General features: G+C 44.6%; 4 protein-coding genes across 7 annotated transcripts; 2 read left to right on the top strand and 2 right to left on the bottom strand.

Moving 5' to 3' along the window:
- Positions 1-1,836: 1,836 nt before the first annotated feature.
- On the bottom strand, positions 1,837-9,192 carry LOC108129912 (serologically defined colon cancer antigen 8 homolog). Of its 4 annotated transcripts, XM_043212182.2 has the most exons (8): positions 8,721-9,192; positions 7,831-8,038; positions 6,382-7,773; positions 6,243-6,327; positions 5,811-5,928; positions 3,522-3,646; positions 2,470-3,272; positions 1,837-2,408 (listed from the first exon to the last, which is right to left on the bottom strand). In XM_043212182.2, exons 1-8 carry the CDS (start codon positions 8,960-8,962, stop codon positions 1,902-1,904), a joined length of 3,480 nt encoding a protein of 1,159 aa, XP_043068117.1. In that variant the 5' UTR covers positions 8,963-9,192; the 3' UTR covers positions 1,837-1,901. The 4 variants fall into 4 exon arrangements, with proteins under 4 accessions (XP_043068117.1, XP_070137904.1, XP_070137905.1 ...); XM_070281803.1 differs by lacking the exon at positions 3,522-3,646 and adding an exon at positions 3,769-3,931 and having other exon boundaries at positions 1,837-3,272; XM_070281804.1 differs by having other exon boundaries at positions 2,121-3,272.
- A 3,116-nt stretch (positions 9,193-12,308) lies between these two features.
- Fbxl7 (F-box and leucine-rich repeat protein 7) lies at positions 12,309-24,893 on the top strand. The gene is made up of 5 exons (XM_017248246.3): positions 12,309-12,774; positions 22,150-22,991; positions 23,052-23,864; positions 23,937-24,116; positions 24,179-24,893. Exons 2-5 carry the CDS (start codon positions 22,208-22,210, stop codon positions 24,712-24,714), a joined length of 2,313 nt encoding a protein of 770 aa, XP_017103735.2. The 5' UTR covers positions 12,309-12,774; positions 22,150-22,207; the 3' UTR covers positions 24,715-24,893.
- A 97-nt stretch (positions 24,894-24,990) lies between these two features.
- On the bottom strand, positions 24,991-26,051 carry LOC108129932 (uncharacterized). Its single transcript, XM_017248247.3, has one exon. It carries the CDS (start codon positions 25,955-25,957, stop codon positions 25,145-25,147), a length of 813 nt encoding a protein of 270 aa, XP_017103736.2. The 5' UTR covers positions 25,958-26,051; the 3' UTR covers positions 24,991-25,144.
- A 205-nt stretch (positions 26,052-26,256) lies between these two features.
- blp (mitochondrial import inner membrane translocase subunit Tim16) lies at positions 26,257-27,108 on the top strand. Its single transcript, XM_017247312.3, has 2 exons — positions 26,257-26,688; positions 26,747-27,108. Exons 1-2 carry the CDS (start codon positions 26,526-26,528, stop codon positions 27,010-27,012), a joined length of 429 nt encoding a protein of 142 aa, XP_017102801.1. The 5' UTR covers positions 26,257-26,525; the 3' UTR covers positions 27,013-27,108.
- The last annotated feature ends 83 nt before the right edge of the window (positions 27,109-27,191 follow it).

The following is a 27,191-nucleotide window of genomic DNA, read 5'->3' on the forward strand; positions in this document are numbered from 1 at the left end:
TATATCCTATAGCTGCCATATAACTCAACGATCGGAAATGACCCAACTTTCGTGTTTTTGAAGATAGAAAGCTGGAACTTGGTACAGATTATATTTTGATCCATCCTACCAAATTTCATAAGGATCGGCCAACTATATCCGATGTTTGCGATATATATCCGGTTTTAGCTGCAAGGGTATATAAACTTCGGCTCCGCCCGAAGTTAGCTTTCCTTTCTTGTTTTTAAATATGAACCTATTCGTCGAGATAAAATCGGGAATGAAAACCATTTGTGGATCGGATAAGGCTTAGCCAAGTTATGGCTATATTCCTGAGGTAAATGAGGGCGAAAAACCTTGTGGACCACGTTAAGACTAAGGGGTGGCTAAAATGGATATTTTCCGACACCTTTTTTGAAATATTTAAGCTATTTAGCATCGGATGTCAAAACGGAATACCATGTACGAATCAAGGATGTAAGCACCTTCGATCTGCATCAAAATATGAAAGAATCCGATGAATAAAATTTTGGGTAGATTTTTGGCCGAAATCATGATGTTGCCCCTTTGTAAAATGGCGAAAATTGGGTCCGATTTTAGTTAGCCTGTTTTTTAGTAAATATGAACCTGCTTGAAGAGTTAAGATCGGGAATGAAAACCATTTGTGGATCGGATAAGGCTTAGCCAAGTTATGGCTATATTCCTGAGGTAAATGAGGGCGAAAAACCTTGTGGACCACGTTAAGACTAAGGGGTGGCTAAAATGGATATTTTCCGACACCTTTTTTGAAATATTTAAGCTATTTAGCATCGGATGTCAAAACGGAATACCATGTACGAATCAAGGATGTAAGCACCTTCGATCTGCATCAAAATATGAAAGAATCCGATGAATAAAATTTTGGGTAGATTTTTGGCCGAAATCATGATGTTACCCCTTTGTAAAATGGCGAAAATTGGGTCCGATTTTAGTTTGCCTGTTTTTTAGTAAATATGAACCTGCTTGAAGAGTTAAGATCGGGAATGAAAACCATTTGTGGATCGGATAAGGCTTAGCCAAGTTATGGCTATATTCCTGAGGTAAATGAGGGCGAAAAACCTTGTGGACCACGTTAAGACTAAGGGGTGGCTAAAATGGATATTTTCCGACACCTTTTTTGCAAGATTTAAGCTATTTAGCATCGGATGTCAAAACGGAATACCATGTACGAATCAAGGATGTAAGCACCTTCGATCTGCATCAAAATATGAAAGAATCCGATGAATAAAATTTTGGGTAGATTTTTGGCCGAAATCATGATGTTACCCCTTTGTAAAATGGCGAAAATTGGGTCCGATTTTAGTTAGCCTGTTTTTTAGTAAATATGAACCTGCTTGAAGAGTTAAGATCGGGAATGAAAACCATTTGTGGATCGGATAAGGCTTAGCCAAGTTATGGCTATATTCCTGAGGTAAATGAGGGCGGAAAACCTTGTGGACCACGTTAAGACCAGGGGGCGTCTAAAATGGATATTTCCCGACCCCATTTTTTCAATATTTAACCTATTTTGAATCGGATATGGAAACGGAATACCATTTACGAATCAGGGATGTGAGCACCTTCGATGTGCATCAAAAAATGGAAGAATGCGACGAATAAAATTTACCCGGGTAAGTATTAGAAAAGTAATTGCTGTTTTCCTGGAATACAAGAATAAAGGAGGAAAACCGCGTAGACTACGTTAGAACTGGTGCATAGTGCCATAATGACGAAACATATTTCTGTTTTCGCACCCTATTTTCTTAATTAAAGATCGATAGTTTTAAATTAATTTATTTGTAAAAAAACTTGAATTTCGTTTAATAATTTATTCCGGAACACATGAGTCAAAAGTACATTATTTATTTTTACTGAAAAAATTTTTGCTGGAGAACTCGGTGCCACTATTCCTGATCTAGATCTAGATCGCGCTCGATGACGACTGTTTCGTTGGCAATGTCCCCCTGCTGCTGGATGGCGGCCGGAGCACTCGACTTCCTGGCCGTGATGATTGTGGTGTGGGCCGGTGACAAGCTCAACTCTTCCTCCTCGTCATCCGGGGAGCCTCCGCCTCCGTAGTCGGGCAGGAGGATGAAGGTCTCGCTGAGATCGGCTAGCTCGGAGCAGGTCTCGTCGTTGGAGGAGCGCATCAGGCTGGGGCTACTTATAGAGCCTTCCAGGGGCAGGGGGTCCTCGCAGTCGGGACTCCAGCTACTTCTTGCCGGCGGTGGTCGGGGCAGGCTGTTGTGGCAGAGTGGATTTGCCGCCGGCGACTGGTCCGACACCAGGAGCTGCTGACCCCACAGCTCCACTGCCCGAGCGCGGTTGTGGTCGGCTCGCAGCGGATACAGGGGCTGCTGGACCTGTTCCAGCTCCGGGAGATCCGGCTGCACCACCACCTCCTGCTGTGGCTGGCGGTGACGTGATGCCCGTTGTCGCCGCTGACGCAGGTGGCGATCGTTGGTAATCCACTCGCTGCTGGGGAGCTGCCTGGTAAGAGGGCTGCGGCTGAGTGGTCGCGGGGCCTGCTGGCGTGGCGTCATACTGGTATCCAGACTGTCCGTAATCGGTGGCTCCGTAGTCGTAGCCGGCCCCCGGATCCCCGTAGTCGTACTGTTGGCCCTCGTACTGCTGCTGGGCGTAGGCGTTGGGATCGTAGGCACTGGCATCGTACTGCTGCTGGTCGTAGGCGCTGTAGTCCGTGTTGTAGGCGGCCAGGTTGGCACTGCCGGCATTGCTGATGCTGCTTTCTGGCAGGGATTGCTGCTGCTGTTTCTGCTGCTCCGCCTGCTGCTGCTGCTCTGCCTGCTCTCGCTCCCTCTCCCTCTCGCGCTCCCTTTCCCGCTTTTCCCGCTGCTCGCGTAGTTGCTGCAACTCGCGGTCTCTTTCCTCGCGCTCCCGTTGGCGCTCCTGCTCCTGTTGTTGCTGCTGCTGCTGCTTTTCGCCCAGGCCAAGGTTGTCCTTGAGATTCTCGTCATCGTTATCGTGGAGTCCATAGTCCGAGAGGAGTCCTTTGCCATTGCTAATGCTGCTCTTGCGACCTGTTGCTGCTGCGGCAGCAATACTGGCTGCGGCAGTGGCTGCAGCAGAAGCTGTTGCTGCTGCTGATGGTGTTGCTGCAAGTGCGGCAACTGTTGCGGGATCTGAAGCTCCGTCCAGGACTCCGCCGGCTGCAGTGGAGTAGTCGTCGTCGCCGGCGCTGTTGTGTGGTTGTGCGGTGCTTTGTATGGGATCGATTGTGGTGCCATATGTGGCTGCCTGGTAGTCGTAAGCGGCTGTGTGGGTACAAGAAATTTAGAAATTTTGGTGGTTAGAGTGGCTCGCCAATCGAATGTTATCGAGTGTCTTAGGGTAAGGGGTGTAACAGTGTCTAAATCGGATTTGGGGCCTCATCCGGCTTCTCCGCTTCCTCGGTTTCGGGTTCCGGCTCTGATAATGAAATCAGTTGAGAATTAAACTCTCGTTCTGTGTATGTGTGTATCGCTCTAGGATTCTAATTGTTTTCCAAACTCTATAAACTTTACCTTTTCCAGGAACTAAGCTAGTATAATCATGTGGTGAGGTATCTAATTTACTCATATGCTCCTCATTACTCAACATGCGATTCGACAGATACTCTAGATTCGATTGTAGAGCAGATATTTCCTCTCTTTGCAGAGGAAAGAAGGTAAGACAGATAGAGGTTTTAGAAAGATAGAAGAAATAGGAAAAATAGAAAGAAAGAGAGAAAGAAAAGAGACTATTAGTCGGATAGTGAATAAAACCTCTTACCGATAATGTTTTCATTAAGTGCTCATCATCTCCCTGCATATCCTCAGAGCTCGGCTCTAAGGATCCTTGGTGCACTGGCAATTGTGACTTGTATTTGGCCCAGATTTGTCTGAGGCGTGACATCAGCTGCTCGTTTGTGGCACGTAGCTGTTGCTTCTCCAAACTTTAAAAATTATAATTAAATAAATCAGGTAAGTGGTTTTTAAACTAAAATTTACATTAATCCATATAGCAACATATTTAAACGTAATTTAGAAAATGAATAACATTTTAAAAAATAAAGTTTTAAAAACTTAACTAGAGTGATTTTTCCCTTAACCTTTATATTAAGAATATACCTTAAACTTAAGACTAAAACGTGGATTAAAAAAACACTATCAAAGCTTGGTTGTCTGCTCCTCCTCCTCCTCTTCCTCGTCCCGATCCCGCTGGCGATCCTGCTCCAGCTCCGCCAGTTGCTCATCAATGTGAGCCAGTTCCGGAGAAGTATCGTTATCCGTCTCCTTGACGAAGGTTTCATTGAGAGCATGGGCCACCGCATCCACCTCCTTGACAAAGGTATCGTTCAGCGAACGGGTGATCTTGTCCTGGACCTTCGGCTGCTTCGGAACTAGCCGCACATTCACATCCACCTTGACGGGAGGGCGTGGCTTCTTGTGGCAGCCATCGCGTTGCAACAGCTGCTCAAAGTAGAGCTTAGGCTTGATGCTGGCGCTCAGAGCATTGCTACCAGGACCTCGGCAGGTGGATGCTGCGGCGGCTTGTGCCGCTTCTGCTGCTGCTGCCATACTCTCAGCATTCACTGTCAAGTTCTGGGCTTGACATGTGGGCTGACAATTGGAGGCACTGCCACTGCTGCTGATGGTCTGGTTCAAAACTAGATGCTGTTGCATCCAAGGCAACGGATCCGTTTTGGACGGATGACAGCACTCCGAGTGGCGATGATGTTGCTGCTGTTCGGCGGCAATGTTGCTGGTGCGGTGCGTTGGGTGTTGGTGGTGATGATGGTGGTGTGTGTCTAGGGTGAACTCATGGCCGTGACAAAGCATGCTCTTGCTGTGAGTGGTTTGTGTACGCGCTTTGCTGCCTGATGTTGCCGCTGCTGCTGACGGTTGTTGCTGCCTGCTGGCGTTACGACTGCGGCAACATGCCTCGCTACCGTTGCTGCCGCTGCTGCTGCGTCTGCGCATTGTATGGCTGTGTCGCATGAAACTGGGGCAAAAGCATTTTGGCCTACTTGCCGCCAATGTTGCTTCTATTGCTGATGTTGTTGCTGTTGCTGTGGCATCTTGAGGCCTGCTTCGGGGCTTCTTGTAGCTGGATAACTTTGGCAACGGTGGCATTTTGGCCAGTTCCTTAGCCAATCTCTCGTTGCTCCGGATTATATTCTGCAGGATCTCATCGCCATCGACAGCAGCAACATCAGCAGCCGTCACAGGAGCAACATCTCCTCCCAATTCGGCTATATCCAAATCAGGCAGCAAAATGAACTCGTTTGCGCTTTCTTTTGTTATTGTTGGCATTGTAGACACTGTTGCTATTGTTGTTGCAGCTTCGGTCAAAGGTTCGTTTGTTGATGTTGTAGTGGCTGTTGCTGCTGCTGTTGTTGTTGGCATCACACGATCGCAAATTGGTTCTAATTAGCGCGAAAAATTTTTGCATTGCAGGCAGGCAGCGAAAGAAAAGTTTGAAGAAGTACAAGTACAGCATGTTAATCCAGTCTCAAGCTAGGTCGAGATGTTTATGTTTTGATATTTTTTTTTTTGCTTTTGCTTTTGCTTTGGTGTGGAACGAATCTCGAAAAAGAAAATTGGTGTCGGATACTGGTGGGAAAAACTTTGGTTGGCCTTGAATTTCATATTGCGCTGTGCGGTGGTTTCCACATATATTTTTATGCTTGTATGTCAAACAGAGTTTCAATCAAAAATTCACATATTCTCAACATTCTAAAGTGTTACTTGAGTAATTAATTGGTGATAGGCATAACTAATAATTTAAGTTCTTAACAATAACCATTGAGTAACATTATCAGTCATATTTACTTGTGCTTGTAGGTCGTATCCTCTAACTTGCCCGTCAGGGTCTTACACTCGCCCGTCAGTTTATCCATGAGTTGCTTCTGAGATGTTATCATTTCCTCAAGTTCATTTACCGTTTCCGCTACAAACAGACATTTAACGGTTTAGTTATAGGGCTTAAAAGCATATATTTTCGATATGGGCTTAAATGCAACACGCTACAGAAAAAAACTCATGGATAAACTATTGAACATCACTCTAAGGGCAATTTCGAATTGGAATTTTATGGGATTTGATTGAATGGAATGGAAATTTTCTTCAAGACACACACAGAAACGCATTACGAGCTTCAATAGGTTAACCAGAGTTTATAGGAAGGATAGTGACAGGATACTAAGGGGTGTTCATAGAAGAAAGAGTGTTCCATTGGAGATAGAGATTACCTTATGTACTTACCATGCTTATCCTGTAGCTCTGAGATTCGCTTGTCCAAATCCTTCTTGGTGGGTCGAACTTCGTTCTTCATTTCTCCGTAAGCCAGCTGTGAATTAAAGTTAGTATATCACTGAGACTTGGATCACCTTTAATGTCTTACCTCCTTCTCCAGGTTGGCTATCTCATCATTGAGACGCAGGACCTCCCTCTTGGAGTGCAGAAGATCGGCGTCCCCCCTATCGAGTCGCTGCCTCAAGGAGTTAATCTCCGCCGTGAGACGAGCTGCCTCTGTCTTGGTCTCCCTGGCAGCCCGGTCCAGCTGGAGCCGGAGCGAGGTGATCTCCTGCTCCAGGGACTGCTTCTCAGCATTCACCTGGGCCATGTCCGCCAAGAAGGTGGTCCTATTGGCTCTCAGCTCCATCTTAAGCTCCTCGATCTGTGAATTTCGACTCGCCACGTCCCGCTTGAGATCGGTTTCGTAACGCTTCTGGCGCTCTAAATCGAGCTGCAACTTGGCCACTTGCTCCCACTGACAGCTAAGATCTCCGCCCAGCTGGTCCACCTGGCTGTTGTAGCGTCTTTCGGCACTGGCCCGCTCCTCCGCCAGTCTTCGGGCCATCTCGTGCTGCAGCTCCCGCACCCGCTCATGCTGCCTGTCCAGCTCATCCCGGAGATGGCGGACCTCCAGCTCTGCCTGGGATCGCTCCATTTGGACAAGGTCGTTGATGTACCTCTTGGAAGAGGCGCTACCTTGGCTCTGGGCCTTGGCCTCGTCCAGGAGCCGCTGCAAGTGGCGCACACTCTCCTCCAGATTAAGCTTATCCTGCTGCAGGGACTCTAACTGCTTGCGGTGCAGTTCGCAATTGGCTCCTCCGGTTAGGGTGGCCACCGTGGAAAGGGGATCGGTGTGGGACAATTTCCGCTTCAGTTCCTCGTTCTCCGTGCGGAGACGCCTCAAATCGATGCTGGCCTGCATCAGCTCCGCCTCCAGTTCGCTGATCCTGGCCTCGTAAACGATATTCGGAGCACTTGCATATCGGGGACTTTGCACTTGAGCCACCTTTGAGCCTCCTTTTCGAGGGGTTGTGGGTGTCTTTCGTCCACTGCCGTAAACCAAATGCTCATCGCTATCCGACGATGGACTTGTAGTGGCCACCACCGGCTGGGACTTGCCCGAACCTAAGGCCACCAGCTCGGATCTGGCATTCTCCGTCAGCTGCTCGTTTTCATTAATCACATCCTTGACTTTTCCGAGGAGATTGGTCAGCTCGTTGCGACAGTATTTGGACTCCTTCTCCAACTGTTCGATGTAGTCCTCCTGCTTCTCAATAAAGCTAAAGATCTCCACGGGAGCCGGGACGCTCTCGGCGGGCAGAGGCGCAGCTGGAACAGAGCTGCTCGGATAGATAACCGGATTGGAAGCTAGATTTTCCTTGGAGGAAGATATGTATCCGGAAGTGTAGCTCTTTTTGGGTCGGTACGAGGTCATTCGTGACTTTTGACTTGGCGACAAGTACTTGGAAATGTCCGAAAAGACAGGACGCTCAATAACCTAATTGAATCGAAACTTTTAAAAACACAATATTAACCATTTTTTATGTCCACCCACCGATAAGTTGTCGGAGAAGTTGTCCCCGGAATCCTCGTTGAAATTCCGTAAATAGGAGGAAGTGGCACCTCCTAGTTTCGGAGCCACGTATGAATTATCGGCCAGCATTACCTTAAGGCGACCCACGGCCTCATTGTAGGCGTAGTTGGTGTAATCCATGGTCTTGCTCTTCTTGCTGATGCCCTTCGAGGACTTCATCGGGAAGTTTCTAAATCGTACAGGAAAGGCACTAAATCAGACATCTAGGACATCACATTGTAATGGAGAAAATTTTGACTAGAAAACTGAGTTGCAGTCGAGCAACTGAAAGGAACTAAAAGCTAAAAAAATTGAAGCTATCTGTTGGGGTGACAATTGGGAAGTGGTGTGGCTATTGTTGCCAGGACAACAAGTTGGGTTTTAACCCTGCTCCTGTGGCCGAGTGCATGCGTCATGGTTGAAATAACACCACCTCCTAGGGGTTGTTCAATCCTTGCTACCCTAAAGCAGGTCCTTTTTAGGACCTATATTGTAACTGTATTTATTAATAGAATTCTAAATATCCAGGTTATCTTTCTTTGAAAAATAAGGTGGGGAGGAAAGCAGAAATCTAGATTTAATATCATGTTTGTTTTAACTTGAATAGCAGGTCTTACTATATTTTAAGTTTATTACACTACCATTCGCTTTTTTCATTAGGATTTAAATACTATAAAACAAGAAATGCCCTCGAATTCCGTATCCTTGCAACATTGAATTGTTACATAATTTCTGTAGAAGAACAAGAGCAGAAGGACTTGAGTTCAATGTTTTTGTCATCCCGTACTTTGTCAGCTCGAAGTTGCTGACCAACTTCCAGCAAGGACAACTCAAGACAGCAGCAAAGTTTGTTATCCTGCAAGTGAAATTACCTCGATCGCCTCTTAATCCTGCCACCCGCACTGCTAACGCTGGCAATGCTCTCCCTGTCCGAGTATCCTGCGGAACGATGCTGGGTGAGATGACGCAAGTCGTCGCTCGTCAGGAGCGAGGACGATGTCAGGTTAGCGATGTTTCCGATGTGGCTGCCTTGCGGTTGGCTCTGCGAGTGGCTCCGGACACTTTTCGAATTGTACAAAGGGGCACCGTACTTGAGGAAGTTGTCGGCTTTCATTTTACCAGCAACATGGATGGGGGGCAGAGACGAACACTAAAAGTTTCTGCGGCACAATGCAACATGCAACGCGGTGGGAGAAGCAAGCTGGAGGAGCTGTAGCTGAGGTGGAGCTGGGGAAGCACTTGTGGTATGCACTTCCTTCCGGCTTGCGGCTTGCGGTTTGCACTTTAATTGTTTCTTTGTTTCAGCGAGAAAGTTGAGCGACAGGACGACAGGACGACGACGCGTTGAAGTTGAACTGAAACGGCCGCAAACACAGGCCAAAGCTTTTATAGACTCGTCTGGCTGATGCCATATAGTATCCCCCATCACCCGATATGTATATAGTTTAGTGTGCTTCCATAATGTGTTTGGTGCCATGGCGTGCCCTGTCAGCGAGATTCCACAGCACTCCCATTAGCATTTCCCTCCGGTGCAATGCAATTGTCGCCATGGCAGCTCGACAGTCCCGTTGGGGGAAAAGTTAAGGAATCTCTACTATATTGGTTCTTCGGCTGTTTGATCGATACCAAAAAGGGGAGCTCGTCAATGCACTGAAGACACGCTCATTTGTGCCAATATTTGGTCATGTATATGTATAAATACCCCCTTCCATCATTGCCCATCCCCCGAATGTCGCTTTTTCTGGTTGCTCTGGGTTGTTCAACTCGAAATCGAGGCCAGAAACGTTTGCGTTGCATATTTTTAGGGGTCTGAACTGGGTTTATGTCTGCAGTTATATATAGTTCTTGGTTACTTTATTTACTGAATGGCTATCCTGCAGTCAATTAATTACAAACAATTAGAATATAAAACTGGTAACAAGGTCAAAGTGTCAAAGAAACCTCAACGAGTTTCGATGTAGGTCTTAGAAAGTCTGCAGAAATGTTTAGACATGGTCTTGTCACTATTACTCCCGGATAATTGAAGACCAGGCATTACTTCTTATCCTACAAGGATTACTCCTTCCGAATTCCTCTTAAAGCCTATTAAATTTCAGAATACCGTTGCCAGGGGCCAGCTACTACTGCCACATTTGGTAACCGCCTAGACCCGCCAACAATTGATTGTCGATGTTCGTATAACTTATGGCCAAATCACAGACATATAATAGCCCAAATAACTCAGGCTCGGGAGCCGTCGAAGTTGCGGCTCCCCCACAATCCCGCGACCCCATCGGCACTGAGGCGAGCCGCGGCAAACCCATCCCAAGTGCAGCCACACAATCAATCAATGCAATCTCTGTTATCATGAATAATTTCCTAGCGGGCAAATGCACAGCAGCAACTTCAACAGCAGCCTCAAATGCCGCAGCACAGCCAGAAACCCTTTTGGCAAAAAAAAAAACAAAAAATGAAGGGTAATGGTAAAAAAAAGAAACCATTTTCCTCTACACTTTGAGCCCCTTTCCATATATTATCAGCTTCTTGCGATTTAATTACCCAGACTATGGAAAACAGCGGCAATAACAGCAACAATAAGAACCGCACAACTGCAGCAGCCACAAAATTAACCCTCTGAGATAAACGCATAATTCCGTGTGCAAAAATCTGCAAGACAATTCATAAACATAACCTACACTCCACCGACTGCTCCACTGTCTTGGGCTGTTGTGTGTGTGTTTGGGTGTATATGAGCGTTATCGATCGTGGTCAAGAGCAGCAGCAAGAGACCCGAACCATGTCCAGTCCCAATCCAAGTTGGAAGCCCTCGGGGCGCTCTCAGCAATTTTCATTGCTCCATCTACAGCAACAGCTCCAGCTCCAGCTCCACGGTCACAGTAACAGCTTCAGATGCACATAAAAAAAAAATATATCAAATATTGTATATTTTTTTTAACATTTTTAACATTCTAAAAGATTAAAATTTACATATTTATTTTAAGAGTTTTTTTTTTTAATTGACCTGTTTTTTTTTTTACATTTTGTGTTCAGTGATCAGCTCCTGCTCCAGCGCTTTGGCCTGATCGTTGTCGCGATCTGCTGGCCAGGTCCTACGACTTGCTCTGATTCTGCGGCCAACAACAACAATGTTGGCCGGACCGCTTACAGTCGCTGCCGGCGTCGCAGCCACGGCCGCCATGGACGTCGGTGCGGCCTTAACTATTTACAACACTGCATTCCTGCGCTGCAGTCATTCAAGAAGCGGTTGGGAGCCGGAGCTGGAGCTGGAGCTGGCTGGAGTTGGCCAGGAACGCATCCAACTGAGGTGAACTGATCTGAACCGAACTGAGCCGAGCCGAGGAGAGCGGAGCAGAAGTCGAGCGCTGAACTTGTTTCATGCCACTTTGGCTTAGAGCTACCTCTCGCTCTTTCGCCTCATAAATGCTGTAATAAGCCAACAACAGCACGGCCAGAAACATGTTTATGAAAAGAAAGAAATTCCATTGCAAACAAAAGGGGCGAGCGTGTGGGATCGCTAGGGAGGGGGGCGGCATGGAGAGGCGTGCGCTGAGCATGCGCGCCTGTAATCCAGCTCACTCACTCGCCCGTACACTCACACCCATACACAGGTGTGTGCAGCCCGCTCTTAGGTCTCTCTGCCAGCTTTCATCGAAGAATCGAAGCATTTCCATGAGCGAGGATCTTGATGGCGGGCGCTCTCTTCGGTTTTTTTGGTATGCCAGTTTAGCCCACAGGCATATTTAGTTATGCCATGGTGGAAATTTTTTTGCAAACACTGCAGCTCAGCAGCAGAATCATAAAAGTAGTACAACATGTTCAACACACGAGATAATTGCGGGAAAGGGGTGAGGATTTCGGAGTTTTGGGAAAGTGTAACGGGTGAAGAAATTCTACCCGGATTATCCCAACAGCATACTAACATATGGCGTAATTCTAAGAAATATTAAGCATTAGCCGGTTTAGAAATTATTATTAATAACTTTATATACATATAAATATTAAATTAAAATTTCTTAGTCGATTTTTGAATTATCAATATTTTGATTATATTTTTAAGGTATTTTTTAAATTTCTTTCTATATTATTTTTAAATTATTTTTGTCGAAAAATAATTAATTAATTAAATGGATTTATATTAAAAATTTTACAATCTGGATTGTATCAGTCATATTATTTGAATTTATGTTTAATTTAAAAACTTTGGTAATTTAAAAAAATAAATAAAATAAAAAAATCTATTTTTAACTAAAAAAACTTAAATCAAAATTTAACTTCAAAATTTTTTTGAAACAAAATTTTTTTGTGGAAACTCAACAAGTTTGTCGCCTAAGTCTTTCGATTTGCGCCTGGCAATGCCTCCTTATAACCACTTGTGGTGAATTCTTTAGCTGGCCAAGAGAGCAAAGACACTCTCCAGCTGCCATCGGATCGGATCTGAGCTACTCTTCGAGCCTCTATGGTGAGACCGTCGACTCAGTTGCCATTTACCTGTTGCCGTGCGCTGTCGGATCGGGATCGTCCAGGTGTGGAACGGACTTTCGTCTTGAGCATTTACGGGCCGCATTTGGTTGCGTGCCTGCCTACGTGTCTTTGTGTGTGTGTTGGTGTGTTTTTGTGAGTGCCGTGAGTCAGTGAGCGCAAAAAGATAACACGGAGGCCAAGCTAAAGAGCCCAGAGTGAAAGATCGGAGAACGCACACACCGAGACACGACCTGCAATGAAAATAAAGTAGAGAAAAGTGTGTGCGATTTGTGAGTGAATAACAACGAAAAAAATTACAAATAAAAGAGAAGAGAAATCAAGAGAAAAAAGGATAGAATCTGAAAATAAATGGGAATTAAATGAAGCTGCAAAAACTGACAAAAAACAAAGTGCTATGCGATGCATAAATGAGAACCATAAGGAGTTACGTGTATAATCAGCAAGGTAGAAAAACAAAAAAGAAGTAAAAAAAAACACAACGATCACAATTTATTAAATTATTAAATTGCAATGCAAGATTCAGGTTTTCTGACTCGCCATCTCTATCTTACCCCATCATACCTATGCCGCTCTACCTTTTGGTCTTTGTGTGGCTTCGTGCCATGGGAATGAAAAAAATATACATATATGTATATTCTTTAGTTTTCTTTATTAATATTGCCCGATCGTAAAACTTTAATGGAATTATTCGTACGCCCATTCCCCTTGACACCTCGAAAAAAGCAAAGAAAACTCTCTAGGCTGGAACTGCGAGCTGTGTGCTGTGAGCTGCGAACAACACGGACACGAACCAGTTGCAAAAGTTGTCACATTAAAATCACACCTTTAGAGATATATATTTATTATTGTTGGTGGTGTTGTTGCTTTTGCTGTTACTGCTGGTGGTGCTGCTGCATGCACCACTTTGGCATATAACTCGTTCGCACAGATAGGATACAAATACAGATACAGATGGCCGTGCACGAGATACAGATACACCCTCTTGGCGAGCTGTTGCATGCAAATTATACACGTAGAGGAAGTTGGGATCTCTCGGCTGGTCATTAACTCAACTAGGAGTTGCAGCAACGGATATGTTTATGGCCAACTGATTGAATTTCATGCCTGCCAACACAACGACTCACTCACCAAGACACACACACACCCTCTAGGAGTATCTATTGGTTGGCAATTATCTGCAGAATACAGAATGCGAAATGACTTTCCTTTTTCCTCCGCGAAAATAGCCGTGTATATTCATAATTTTCCTGGAACTGTCCGAGTCCGATGTAGATAATGTTATAGCTGGATAGCTCGGCTGCCTGGCTGGCCAGCCAATCTGCGGCACACGTGTTGGCCGAATGTTTTCGGATCTTCACATCATTAGCGAACTGCCCAAGGGGGTGCCCCTGTTGCTATTTTAACTGGAAATACCATATATTCCTAAAGGCGTCCCACAGCAAACAAGCAAACAAATTTATTATGTCGTATTCCAAGCTTCTTCCGTGTAATTTCTGCATGTTAAATGATTACAAATTGGTCATTTGATATCTGTCAGGCCAGCAAGATATGCCTTTGATATAAACATTTTGGCATTTGTGTTAAGCATACACTTTCCATGCCGGCGGCGAATAGTCGAAAGCGTCGAAAGATTTCGCTGTGGCACAGAGGCATTTGTCCATTTATTCATGCATTTAACAACAATTTAAAATATTTCCTATAAAAAATGTCAACATATGCGCATTGCAATGACAGGCCAGCCAGCCAGCCACTCGGCCAGCCGGCCAACAGTCGGCTAAAACGATATAGCCATGGCAAGCAGCCCCAAACTCAATCCGGCGCTGGCAATCAAAGCCAAAAAGCTTTCAAGCCAAAAGGCTGCCGCCATCATTGCAGCCCCCAACCACCGGTGGACATGGAAAAGCCCCTCGCCGATTTCATGAGATTTTCAACAGTTTTTTCCTTTATTTATTTATTTCGTATTTTTTTTTTCAATTTCAAGGATCCATTAGCTACGTGGAGAACCATTAACCGTTTATACGAATATATGAAATTCATTTATTTTATTTTTTGGCCAAAGAAATTAATTAAAAAATTGGACATAAAAAATATTTGCCAAAAAATTTATAAAAGTTTGGAATAGATTTTTGCATCACAAAGAGATATAAATTTATAGTTCTTCTTAATTTGCATATAGAACAGCAGAGTAACTTTATAAGGCCAAATAACGATTACTTTTAATATATTTCTTTATAATACCAGACGATTATATGCTTGTTATGGTTTTACCATTAAAGTACAAAAAACCATAAAAACTTCCATTTAGGAAAGACATACGAACCCTCGTGTCTGGAAGAGCTTGTAATATTTTAGTCATTTTATTGGTGGTGTGATTTGTTAATTGGAAATTACGGTCTGCTATATTAAGGGTGTATCCATGTCGGTGTCTACCTTCGGCTAATCGACTTTCCTTTCTTGTCCACAACTTTTATTGTATGTCTCCCTGCATTGTGTGTGTGAGTAGGGGTATTTATATGTCTGTTTGTATGATTTCATAGCTCTTGCAACAGCGCAATCAGCAAATACTAAAATGCAATGCGACGTATTTTTTATTATTTCTTTTTTTTTTTTTGATTAACTTTATTTTTATTTTTTTCTTTTCATTTTTCTGTTATTTTGCTTCGACGGGAATCGTGGCCAAGAGAGCTGGCCCGAGCTGCTGTTGCATTCGAAGTTGCAGTTGCAGTCGGAGTCAGAGTCAGAGTCTCTCACGCCACAAGCGACAGTTTTGTATTAGAAACGGCGACTTGTAGCTCCAGCTAGTTACGAGCTTGACGATCGTCCCACCAGGAGAGGGGTGCATTGGGGGGTTTGGGGCCTATAGGAAGGGGGTGGGGAGGCAGGCAGCTGGAATGTTGTTTCGCTGCTAGTTGGCAATGTTGCCGAGTGACTGACATAGTTGCTGCTTTAGTTGTTGTCGCAATTGTTGATTTTTTTGTCTTTCAGGGCATTGCTGAACTGAACTTTAAAATTTAATTTGTTAAACAATTTATGTGAAGCATATTAGATGCCAAGACAGAAAAATAAATATAAAGCCAAGTCTATGCGGGCGTCTTTTGGCTTTAAGCATGCGGGTATCTCACAGATAACCTGTTTCCTCCGTCCTTCTCTCGATCTCTCTCTAGCCGGGTATATCCCTCCTTTTCTCTGCCTCTGTCTCTGAGATGTCCAAGTGAAAAGTTGCCAAAGAGTCAGACAAAACGGTGCTTTACATTCGCTGTTGTTGGATTTTCTCTTCCACTTATCACTTGATCATCGCCCCATCTCTCTCCCGCCAGGTGGTGCTGTCTCTGTTTGGCCTGTGCTCTCTAATGAAATGTAATTTGAAAAATTGCGCGCGGCAAATTGTTGGCTTCTTGTTAGAAAGACCTCGTTGTCTTCACCAGAATTTCAAATATTTTGTCTTAATTAAAATTTTCCGATCTCTCTTTCGCGCCGAGTGACTCTATCTGCATCTCTGTTTTTGGCCAGCGATGCTGTCTCTTTTCCAAAAAGTCGGGCAACGCTTTTAGATAAATTAACTCTGACATTTGGTCCGTCAAGCATTTGTCGCTTTTTGCATTTGGTCGACATTTTTATTGGACTTTGACTTGGCCTGGATTTATGTCTCTTGGAATCGGAGATCTCCGTTCTTGGATGTTGGATCTTGGATTTCGGATCTCGGATCTGGGGATTAGCTGTGCCATCATTCACGTCCGCAATTGTTTTGGCCCCATCAACGTCAGCACTCCTCCTTGGGACCTCGCCCCCCACCATCCTTTTTAGGTGGAACAGCATGTAATTTGCAATGAGTTTCTGCCTCGTTTCTGGGTTTTATTTTGTGATTTATTTTGCTCCGACTCCAACTACGGGATCACTGGGTATTTAATTTTGGGTTAAGCCCCGCTTTATCTACAGTTTCTGACAAAAGTGCTCTGCGAAGGCAGCAACGCCAAAACGAAAGACTCAAGCAACGAACTGGTTGCGCCTGGAATTTGAATTATGCTCTCAAGCCGGAGGAGAAGCCCCAGAAGAATTTGCCTTTGATTGATGACAGTCTCAATGTTTCAATCGCCGCCATGGTCGCCTCGTCTCCCCATCTACCCTGGCTCTCCCCTCCCTGTCTGTTTTCCTGCTCCTCTTCACGGTCATTTTGTTCACGGTTCATTATATAAGATTCGGTTTAATTAGTTTGACTAAAATCCGCGCGTTCTCCTTTAATGGGTCCGGTGAAATTTTTAGTTACAGATAATGACGAAGAAATGGCACAAAACCATTAAGGAAACTTAACAAAAACCAAAAACGAGAAGCCACAATTTTGCGGCAAGATCAATTTTGATGGATGGACCATAGTCATCAAGAAATCAATTTCTATATATATATATTAAATATTTTTTGCGCTATCAGATCAATCAGCTAGCTATGTAACAGAGATGAAAAAAAAAAACTGAAGACTGAATGATGGCTGAGTGGAAATCGAAACAAGTTTTTCCACGCTGACTGAACAGCAGCTTCCTGAGAAAGTTTTTGCCTAAGTAATTGAGATTGCAGAATCTACAAATTGATACAAAATTCCAATAATTTACAGTTAGAGAGGCCACAGATATGGCATACCTCCGAGGCAGGCCGAATGCTCTAATTAATTCCCCTACCACAATGGCTCTTCATTCATTCCACTCGATACTTTCTACCAGATCAATCTCTTTCACCAATTCTAGGGCCCCATCTACGGCCTATTGATCTGGAACCTTTTCAACGATTGCCTATTTATGCATTCAAACTCGGCGATAGAAATACAAATCCCATTTCAAAACGCCGCCCATGCATATTTAATAAAACGGACACCCCATTCTCCATATTAAGCTGTCTTTCGGTTTATTTTATTTTCGCAAAAATTTCAAATTCTTTGTGAACTGTGTCAACTTTCAATTCCATTCATCGGCTATTTGCATAGAGACAACAGCAACACGAGGAGCCACAAAGCCAAACAGAAATGGAGTTCATTTAACTTCAGTGAACGGTTAGCCGAGCTTCATTTGTGTCTGGGATAATTAAATGTGCTAAAATAAATATTTGGGAGAGAGACTAATTGCTTCAAAATGCCATAAAATAAATATACTTTTTGACTTTTATAGGTGCGATGTGGGGTAATTCGGTTTTTATACGATGCTTGTGGCACAAACACATCTTCCCGCATTAAATTGGTTAATGAATATAAAATGCCACTTAATAGGGCATTAAACATGGGGCTTTAATCGGGCATATTAATTCTCCTATAAAAGGTTGTTAATATTCGTACCTCTTGCATTTATCAGCTTACAAGTTATCGCACATAAATCATGCTCTTCAAGTGGCTATATCTGTGCCTCATCTTAAGTCTCTTTCCGACTTACATGAACTGCCGTGAGTAGAGAATACTTTATTAAGTATATTTTGTTTTTATATAAAATTCTCCAAAGGTCAAGCCCGTTGCCTACTGAATCGCAATAATGGAGTGGGACCTGTCCTTAGGACTCGTTTCTACTTCGACAGGAAAGGAAAAACTTGTAGGCAATTTACTTACCGTGCCAGAAGAAATGAAGGAAATGTTATGAAAGGGAATATGTTTGGCACAATTTGGCAATGCAGAATTGCTTGTAGATAAGAAAAATTGTTAAAGAAATTTTTAAAATAATAGTTTTAAAGGGTAATGGGTCTGTTTATTCGTTTTCTACCACACAGATGACTTAATTGTGTTAAACCCCAACATTAAGTAAATATTTTCAAAATTTTTATTCGTAATTAACTGAAATAAACTGCAGATGATTAAAAACAGCCAGCTTTTAAAACATAAAAAGTATATTTGCTTTGCGCCACCTGCTTTTATAAATTCTGTTGTATAAAAGCCCTGTAAAGAAATTTTTCGTAGCTAGTTTCAGTTGTTCCATCATGAAAATAATATTTTGTCTTATTTTGTTCTTGGTTAGCCTGCATCTTAGTGAGCAGAGTGAGTGAAAAAAACAAAAAATATTAAGTTTCTATATCTTTAACTCAAATACAATTCTAGTCAAAAATGTATGTCTGCAGCCATTGGATAAGGGCAATGGCAAAGCCTACATCCGGAGGTGGTTCTACAATTCCACGTCGCAAAAGTGCCAGAGATTCATCTTCTTAGGTGGGGCACAAAATGGTAACAATTTTGAGACCAAGGCTCAGTGCAAAACAGCTTGCCTATGATAGAATACAAGACTTTCAAGAAAAGCAAAGTATTTAGAATAATATCTGGGAATTAATAGCTAAAATGTCATCTAAGAAAAAGATAAAGTCATTCTTATAATAAACAAGACCAACTGAAATTAGTTAAGATTTGAATCTTATTTATAATGTTGAAAATAATAAATGAGACTTAAATAAGCGGAGGCCCGTCAACTAATTGTATTTTGTGTGAAATCGTTGAGAAAATCAAGTTGATGCTGCGCCCAGTTTGTGTTTTTTTTTTAGCTTGACATGCGCAGCAAATAATTTTTATGACTTTTGCTAAGTTTTTTCAAGAAACTTGTCAGCGCCACCCACTTTCTGTCTATGTGTGTGTGGGTGTGGGTGTGTATTTGCCCAGGAGGTGTTAGGCGGGTGCGCTGACAGTACGATGGAACCGCAATACCAACAGGAATAGCAACAGCACCACAAGTTGCAACCACAAGAGCAGCAGCAATGGCAACGTTTTGCTAAATCAAAATTGACACTATGCAAAAAGCCAACCCACAGAGCGGCAATTGCTGCAGAAAACGGTAGCCATACACACAGATACTGCCACATACATACATGTACAAATAATATATATTTAAGCTTTGGGCCAGACTTGGGGCCAGGCGCTCAGCATGCCGAGCCATGGAGGCCAAAAGGTGCCCACTGGCCCGACTCTGTGTTGCTATAGCTGTTGCTGTTTGCTGCTGTGGCGCCAAGTTGTTGCTTTTGTACTCGACGTTGCTGTTGGCTTTTGGCGTTAGATTTCAACCATGTGCAGACAACGGTCGCCACACACAAACGCTGCGGCAATAGCAGTTATTAGTTTGACACAGCGCACAGTGTGGCGAATGGGCTTTATGATTGGCTCTGAAAAAGTTAATCACAGACCTGGAGAAAATCGTCATAGTCATGGAGTTATTCAATAATTTCTTATATTGAAAGCTGTTAAAAAAAGACACACCTATTGTTGCTTTAATTACATAATTGGGTTTCAGCATACTTAGGTGTTTCCACTAATGGTTTGCATTTATGTTTAGATGGCGTGCCAAGCCAAACGATGCTATTTCCTTGTAATTTAAATGGTAATTTTGCATTATTTAAAGTTTTAGATTGATTCCCAGGAAAATTCCAATTACTTGGCCCGAATTCACCCCACTGTACCTGGGCTGTCTTGGCCTGTTCGAGTGCACTGTGGGCACCAGCATGGCGACATTTGCTCATTAAGCATATTAAATAATTAGTACTTGTTGTTGTCATATTTTATGTGCTCGTTGAGCTCACTTGAAGAGGCTTGGCTCGGCTTGGACGGGGAAATATGAACAAGCTGGTAACGATAGAGAAGGAACATCGACACAGATCGAGATAGATACCGCCACGGACATGGACATGGACCAGTTTATAGACACTGGATATCATGGTCTACGATTTTTATTTGCTCAATAAAATTGTGAAATAAATATGCGGTTTAATTACATGACAATTGATTGAGCCACTTGACAGATACAAAGGTAATCCGGTATATTAAAAAAATAGAGGCCATAAAAGTCATGGTATTTAATTTACAAATTGGAATTTGTGCATAAAATGTATTCTTATTGGCAAATACAAAGTATTGTCGGTGGGATCTACAAACTTTCTCTTTTAGAAGGCTCTTCTTAACCTGGCTTAATCCAAATCGTAATCTAACCCTAGACGTGTTGGAATACAAGAACTTTACAAGATCTGTGGGTTGTTTACAAGGCCTAATGCGTTACTAATGATATTTCAGCCCTCTTCTGGCCCCAAAGACTTGGCCAAAGAATAAAACAAACAAAGTGAATTACATTTGCATGTAAATTTATGCAAATTCCATGCTGTGTTGCCCAATGAACCATTTGACACTTTTGTCCACACACCGAGCGTGCTTTATTAATTATTTATTGTTCGAGTATTGTGAATTATGGCGAGGGCATTGGGAAAAAAAATCCAAATACCCCTCGAGTAGAGTGAAGTGATCTCTGGCTTGGAGCATTTTCCTTTCTTTCTTCTGATTTTTTTCTTAGATGATTTTTTTTTCTCTTCTTACATTTTTCGAACCAGTTGAGCGACATTCCATATGAGGCGCGACAGGCGACAGGCGGCTTTGGTTATGGTTTTTGGTTTTAAGATGCTTTTTTTTTGTTGCCCTGGGTTTTGATTTCGGCTTCGGAGATGCTAAGATTAATCAGCTGCCATAAGCCAAATGACAAGACATATTTCTGTCGACCATCCAAATGTGCTAGGGCCCAGTGTTATTATTGCTGCCTATTTGTGTTTATTTATGGCGAGGCCAGATGCCACACAAAAATCGAAATTAATTTCAAATTTGATTACAATAAAAATAAAGCTCCGTCGTAGCTTCGTAGATCCGTAGCTCCACTTGTGAGCAGCTTGTGATTTACTCGTCCCGCCGAAGTGTGCCACCCCGCCCCAAAAAAGACTGTAGGTGTGCCGGCGCGTCGGCTTCGACCCTGGTCCGGCCCCACCCAAGAAAACCGAATGAAAAAATGCTGGATTTGAAGACTCCGAGAGCCGACAGAAATTTGAAATAAATTTATAGTTTTCTATTTAGATAGCTGGCTGAGTAAATTATGCAAAGCCCCTGCCACAGCCCCGTGCCACACACAGAACCAAAACAGTCAGAATCTTCGGTGGGCGAACGGTTATGGCTTCTGATATGGCTGGCATATCTCTTGTTCCCCGGACGAATTGGGTTACTTTCGGCTTAATTTAAGGTCTTAAGGTTAGGCCAATAACAACGGGCCAAATTGCGGATGGCCACAAGCCAGCAATAGAACGGCCCACGCCTTCTGGTGCCTCTTCGGCGGTGGAAACCCCACCTCCGACTGCCCCAACTCCTCTCCCCACCTGCACCAAAAACTGGTTCCGGGCCAACAACAATGAATGAACGCGGCTCAATGGAAATGACAGCATACGTGTGGCCAAAATATAAGATTTAACCAAAAAACCAAAAACCAAGCCAATGATTTGTTTCACCGTGTGGGCGATCCCCTTATTAATTATAAAAATAAAAATAAACGCTCCTGCATCGAATCCACTGCTATGAACCAACAATTGATAGTTTTCAACAATCCTCTGGCTGGGGAACATTTCACCCACAAATTGCCAGAGTGCTTTTGCATGAATGCCGGATTTGAAAGGTCAACTGTGGTAAACATTCGGAGGAGTGGTCGGCAAAAAATATATACATTTTATGGCTCCCAGTTATGACTCTGCATCACCGCATTTTCCTCTAATAATTGCGAATGGCATGGAGACCCACAAAACGCTACCCACACACATCCAAGAGGCATTCCGTGTTCCCATGGCCATCGCAGATTTGAATTCCACTCGTTTGGGCTAAGACCCAGACACCAGACATCGATAAATATTTTTCTTTCTGCCTTTTTTCCCTGGCTAAGAATTTGGTGGCTAATTAAAAAATTCGCAGATCTTAGTACTGATTTAAGGCGGAATATGCAAACATACAGTTTTTATTGGCTAAGCTTTACCATCGTAAGACCAGCATTTTATTAACCTCCAAACTATTCCTTTTAGACTACCCTGCCATTTTAAAGGGCACTAGCCGAAAGAAGCATCCCGAAAGGATACAACCATGTCGCACAAGACGAGCAGCCGGCGTAGCAGCGATCTGGAGTGCCCTCTGGCCTCCCTGGGCCGCAATAGCAATGCCGTCCGTGATCACTACCACCACCCGCATCCGCTGAGCTCTAGCCCCTTGGATCCGCAGGCCTACAAGATGATGTCCTCCCGCAAGTCTCCAAATCCCAGCTTGGAAGCGTCTAACCCGCCAGACTGTGACCAAGCGCCGACATCCTCGACAGCAGCGGCTGTGCTGCACATGGTGCAACAGAAGGCTGCCACATTTGAGCTGCGTGGACGGCATTCTCGGCCGGATCAGGTTACCTTCGGAGCTCACACCACCGCCTCCGTAGGCCGTCATGCGAAGAAGTCGCCGGAACTGCCTGCCCCTGCAACGAGAAGCGCGGCTCCTATTCCGCAGCCGAGGAACTTTCTCACCCTAGAGCATGTCCTGCAATTTGGAGCCCAAAGACCTAGCTGGATGCATGGCAACAGTGCGGACACGGAAGACTCCAGTGATAACAACGCAGGCGGTGGAACTGGCAGTGGAAGCGGAGGTGGAGGCAGTGGAGCCGGACGAAGACGCCAAAACGGTCGCTGCAGTGTGCCCACTGTGCTGGGCAGCAATGGAACGAGCAACAATGGGGCCCAGTATCTGCTGGACAAGAAGATGGAGTCGCTGTACTTGGGCAATGCCCTGAGAGCTCTGCCGTTGGGCGCGGAGGCGAGTCAGTACCAAAACGAGCGATATTATCTGGAGGATTACAGCAGCGGCAGTGGAAATGAGCGATTGCCAGGTGAGTCATCCCTTCAGAAATCAATGATCTCAGGTCTCAATGTTTCCCCTTATCCCCCAGAACGCTTGCACCACCCGCGCACTTCCAGTCCCAGCGAAACAAGCGGCTCCGATCGCTACCTGTTGAACCGGAGCACCAACTCCTCCGCCAACGCCTTCCAGCTGGACCACCATCACAGCAAAGGTCAGAGCCTGTCCGACGGTCTGTGCAACCTGGGTCGTTTCTCGCCCAGCCTGGACCAGGGATATGCCACCCTCGTTTCCCCCTCGCCCACAGGTCACCACTCCAGCGGAGCGGGCAATATAACCACCTCGACCACTGCCAGTGGAGGAGGCATCATGGCCAGCAGCACCCCAGCCACTACACCCCGCCGCGGAGTCTCTAGCAATGGAGTGGGTGTCACTGGAGCTGGGACTGCGATTGGCCCGCCGCCCTGGAACCGGAAAGGTCCCTTTCGCTGTGGCCCGTTATTCGACCGCCTGCCAGACGAGGCCGTCATTCGGATCTTCTCCTGGCTGGACAGCTGTGAGCTGTGCAACGTGGCGAGAGTTTGTCGGAGATTCGAGAACCTGGCTTGGCGACCTGTCCTCTGGAAGGTGATTTCCCTGAAGGGCGAGCACCTCAACGGTGACAAGACGCTGAAGATGATCTTCCGGCAATTGTGCGGCCAGAGCTGCAATGGAGCCTGTCCAGAGGTGGAACGGGTGATGCTGGCCGATGGCTGCCGCATCTCGGACAAGGGCCTCCAATTGCTGACCCGCCGATGCCCGGAACTTACACACCTGCAACTCCAAACCTGCGTGGGGGTGTCCAACCAAGCCCTGGTCGAGGCCCTCACCAAGTGCAGCAATCTCCAGCACCTGGATGTGACCGGTAAGGAGACTACTAGCCCAACGGAGTACTATCGAGCTACCAACAATATAAACTAATTTTATTCATTCATAGGTTGCAGCCAGGTTAGCAGTATCAGTCCAAATCCCCATGTAGAACCCCCGCGTCGTCTGCTACTCCAGTACCTGGACCTCACCGACTGCATGGCCATCGATGACATGGGCCTAAAGATCGTGGTCAAGAACTGTCCCCAGCTGGTGTATCTGTATCTGCGACGCTGCATACAAATTACAGGTGGATATTCCATTATTTTATTATTATATCTCGTGCCATTATTAACATTTTATATCTTTCAGATGCGGGTCTGAAATTCGTGCCCAGTTTTTGCGTTTCGCTGAAGGAGCTGAGCGTATCGGATTGCCTGAACATCACCGATTTTGGCCTTTATGAGTTGGCCAAGTTGGGAGCAGCTTTGCGATACCTTTCCGTGGCCAAATGCGAGCGAGTTTCGGATGCTGGACTCAAAGTCATTGCCAGAAGGTGCTACAAGCTGAGGTATCTGAATGCCCGCGGATGCGAGGCCGTCAGCGACGACTCCATTACTGTCCTGGCCAGGTCCTGTCCACGGCTCCGGGCCCTGGACATTGGCAAGTGCGATGTGAGTGATGCCGGACTGCGTGCTCTGGCCGAGAGCTGTCCGAATCTGAAGAAACTGAGCCTGCGCAGCTGCGACATGATCACCGACCGCGGGGTACAGTGCATCGCCTACTATTGCCGGGGGCTCCAGCAGCTGAACATCCAGGACTGCCCGGTGTCGATCGAGGGCTACCGGGCGGTGAAGAAGTACTGCAAACGTTGCATCATCGAACACACAAATCCGGGCTTCTGTTAAAAGGACTCTGTTCCGAGACAACCCACAAAGCACAGAGGCAGGCCATATGAGCAGAGATTGTTGTTGGCAGCAACTAATGCCACAAATTCATGATATTCGTTAGGGATTCTTACATGTCCGGTTTAATAAAGGAATCACCCTGTAATTGTCAAGTGCCACGCAAATGTTAGCCATCCCAACCGGACATTTATTTGTAAGGCCCTACAGTTTTAGTTCAAAGGTCATCTAAGTGAAAATATGGAACTGAATGAAATCCCCTTTAGGGAAGCATTCCGGTGATGATCAATGAGTTTAGTTGTTATTGTAAATTGTAAATATGGAACAAGAGCTGGACAGGATTAGCGTATCATAGAACACGTTTAAATAGACTATGCCTAAGTAGACTAATTCTCGGCTTAATAAATTATTTTCCCCACCAGAATTAAAATGACTAGTTTTTTCTTTTGCCGTGCTTGGAATGGTTTTGATCCAGAAAGTCATACATCTTGGGCATCAACTGGGGCACGTTCTCGAGAATGAATGACGGTCGTACGTCCAAGACCTCTCGGGTAAGGTACTTCCGGTACTTCGTCTTGCGCAAACGGTCCAATGAAATGATGGCCTTCTTTACCGGCGTCTCAGTGGTTGTCTTTAATGCGGTTCTGGGGTCCACGAAGGGTGTTATCTTCATGTTGGTGCAGTGACCCTGTTCCAAGTAGTTGATGGTAGTCTTCAGTGCCCGAATATCCGCCATGACTTCCAGTGTTTTGTCATTAATTTTCCTCAGGGTCCTCATATCCTTATTGATCTTTGCGATTCGCCGGTCCACAGCGGATTGCTTGCTGGGATCGCACTTCCTTGGCAATGTAACCTCCAAGTCGCAAGGGTCTTGACTTTTGGGTGGGGCTATTTTCTTTGGCTCTTTACATGGTTTGGGGAATAGATTCTCCGATACCTCCATTAGCCGAACCCTTTCATTAAAATTGTCGTGAGGCAATCTCTTTAGGATGTGATCCAGTTGTTTTTTTTTCTTGGGAGGAAGATTATGCTTTTTGGCCTTATAGCGCTTCACCTCAAGCTTCAAACGCTCCATCATGTCCATCCATACGTCCATGTCCTTTTTCTCCTGCTCGATCCGTTGCTGCAGACTCTTTCTTTTGGCCTTGAAGTTTCGCACTTGCCGCTCAAGGTGCTCCAGCCTCTGCCCGTCATTTTCATTTTCGCGGACTAGCCGATCGTAAGTTTTTTCCCATTCGGAGCCCATGACGGTGAACGGAATTAAATTTACTATTTTTTTTTATTACTCATTGAAATTTTGAATAAAACTTCGTGACAAAAGCCTAACAAGTTAGGAATCCTTTTTTATGTAACTGCGGTCATTGTTTTACATTAATCTTAAGATATAATTATGTATTTTTAAAATAAATTTTTAAATTTTAGACCGTTATACCTCCATTTCGCTTGATTATAGCCAAATATTTATCAAAAAATATCGATAAGAAAAAATCGATAACGGCGCTGCCAACTCGCTGAAGAACAGCTGACTCTCCAGGTTTGTGCCGCATTGAGGTTATATACATTGTAGCAATTGGTTATTTGGATTTAAAATTTTTGAAATATAAATAAAAACTCATTTCAGTCGGCTCAATAAACTCAAGTCAAGAAATAGAGGCATAAGTTTCGTGATACAGCAGTCTCTCATTTGGTAGCACTTACCAAAATTAGCTGTTGCGTAATTTAGCTCACATTTTCATAAGCATATCAACGAGGAACCAAAACAATAGTGTGCCACAAGTTTTACGTTTGATAACCCAATCATACAAAGCAGGCACATGGCCAAGTACATCGCCCAAATCATCGTTCTGGGCGCCCAGGCGGTGGGACGGGCTTTCACCAAGGCGCTTCGGCAAGAAATAGCCGCCTCACAGGAAGCTGCCCGAAGGGCCGGTGGCGGCAAACAGGGCGACAAGAGTGCCGAGTCCAATCTGCGGACTGGTAAGTAAACAATAACCTGCATAATACAAAGACTAATAATTGTACTACTTCTTCATAGGCATGACTCTCGAGGAGGCCAAGCAAATCCTAAACATAGATGATGTTAAGAACGTGGAGTGTATTTCGAAAAACTACGAGCACCTCTTCAACGTCAATGAGCGCTCCAAGGGCGGCTCTTTCTACCTCCAATCGAAAGTCTTCCGGGCCAAGGAAAGGCTCGACCACGAAACTAAAGCCCAGCAGGCGCGAACACCTAAAGAAGAAGCTTCTGGAGCGGAAGCAGCAGAGGAGACGACGCGGAGCAGGGGGCGACAGAGAAACTGACAACAGCCTCTCATTGAACTAGTTAGCTAAAAGTCGATTTAAATACTATGTTTTAAGTACAAAAACGAAAATCTATTGTAAATAGAGGTTTACGAACGGAATGTTGATTGTACTAAATATCTTTAAAGGGGGATTGTATTCATATTTTTTGTTTTGAATAATTCAAACTTTAAAACTCT

The sequence above is a fragment of the Drosophila bipectinata genome, chromosome 3R, assembly GCF_030179905.1.
Source record: "Drosophila bipectinata strain 14024-0381.07 chromosome 3R, DbipHiC1v2, whole genome shotgun sequence".
Classification (NCBI taxonomy): Eukaryota; Metazoa; Arthropoda; class Insecta; order Diptera; family Drosophilidae; genus Drosophila; species Drosophila bipectinata.

What these genes read in the sequence shown, in the direction of transcription:
- LOC108129932 (XM_017248247.3), bottom strand. Translation starts at nt 25,957, where the DNA reads ATGGGCTCCGAATGGGAAAAAACTTACGATCGGCTAGTCCGCGAAAAT.
- LOC108129912 (XM_070281803.1), bottom strand. Translation starts at nt 8,962, where the DNA reads ATGAAAGCCGACAACTTCCTCAAGTACGGTGCCCCTTTGTACAATTCG. An exon ending in GATACGACCTACAAGCACAA is followed by an intron (nt 3,932 to 5,810) that starts GTAAATATGACT and finishes TAATTTTTAAAG; the next exon opens with TTTGGAGAAGCAACAGCTAC. An exon ending in ACTTAATGAAAACATTATCG is followed by an intron (nt 3,273 to 3,768) that starts GTAAGAGGTTTT and finishes GTACCCACACAG; the next exon opens with CCGCTTACGACTACCAGGCA.
- Fbxl7 (XM_017248246.3), top strand. Translation starts at nt 22,208, where the DNA reads ATGTCGCACAAGACGAGCAGCCGGCGTAGCAGCGATCTGGAGTGCCCT. An exon ending in CCAGCACCTGGATGTGACCG is followed by an intron (nt 23,865 to 23,936) that starts GTAAGGAGACTA and finishes ATTCATTCATAG; the next exon opens with GTTGCAGCCAGGTTAGCAGT. An exon ending in ACGCTGCATACAAATTACAG is followed by an intron (nt 24,117 to 24,178) that starts GTGGATATTCCA and finishes TATATCTTTCAG; the next exon opens with ATGCGGGTCTGAAATTCGTG.
- blp (XM_017247312.3), top strand. Translation starts at nt 26,526, where the DNA reads ATGGCCAAGTACATCGCCCAAATCATCGTTCTGGGCGCCCAGGCGGTG. An exon ending in CGAGTCCAATCTGCGGACTG is followed by an intron (nt 26,689 to 26,746) that starts GTAAGTAAACAA and finishes ACTTCTTCATAG; the next exon opens with GCATGACTCTCGAGGAGGCC.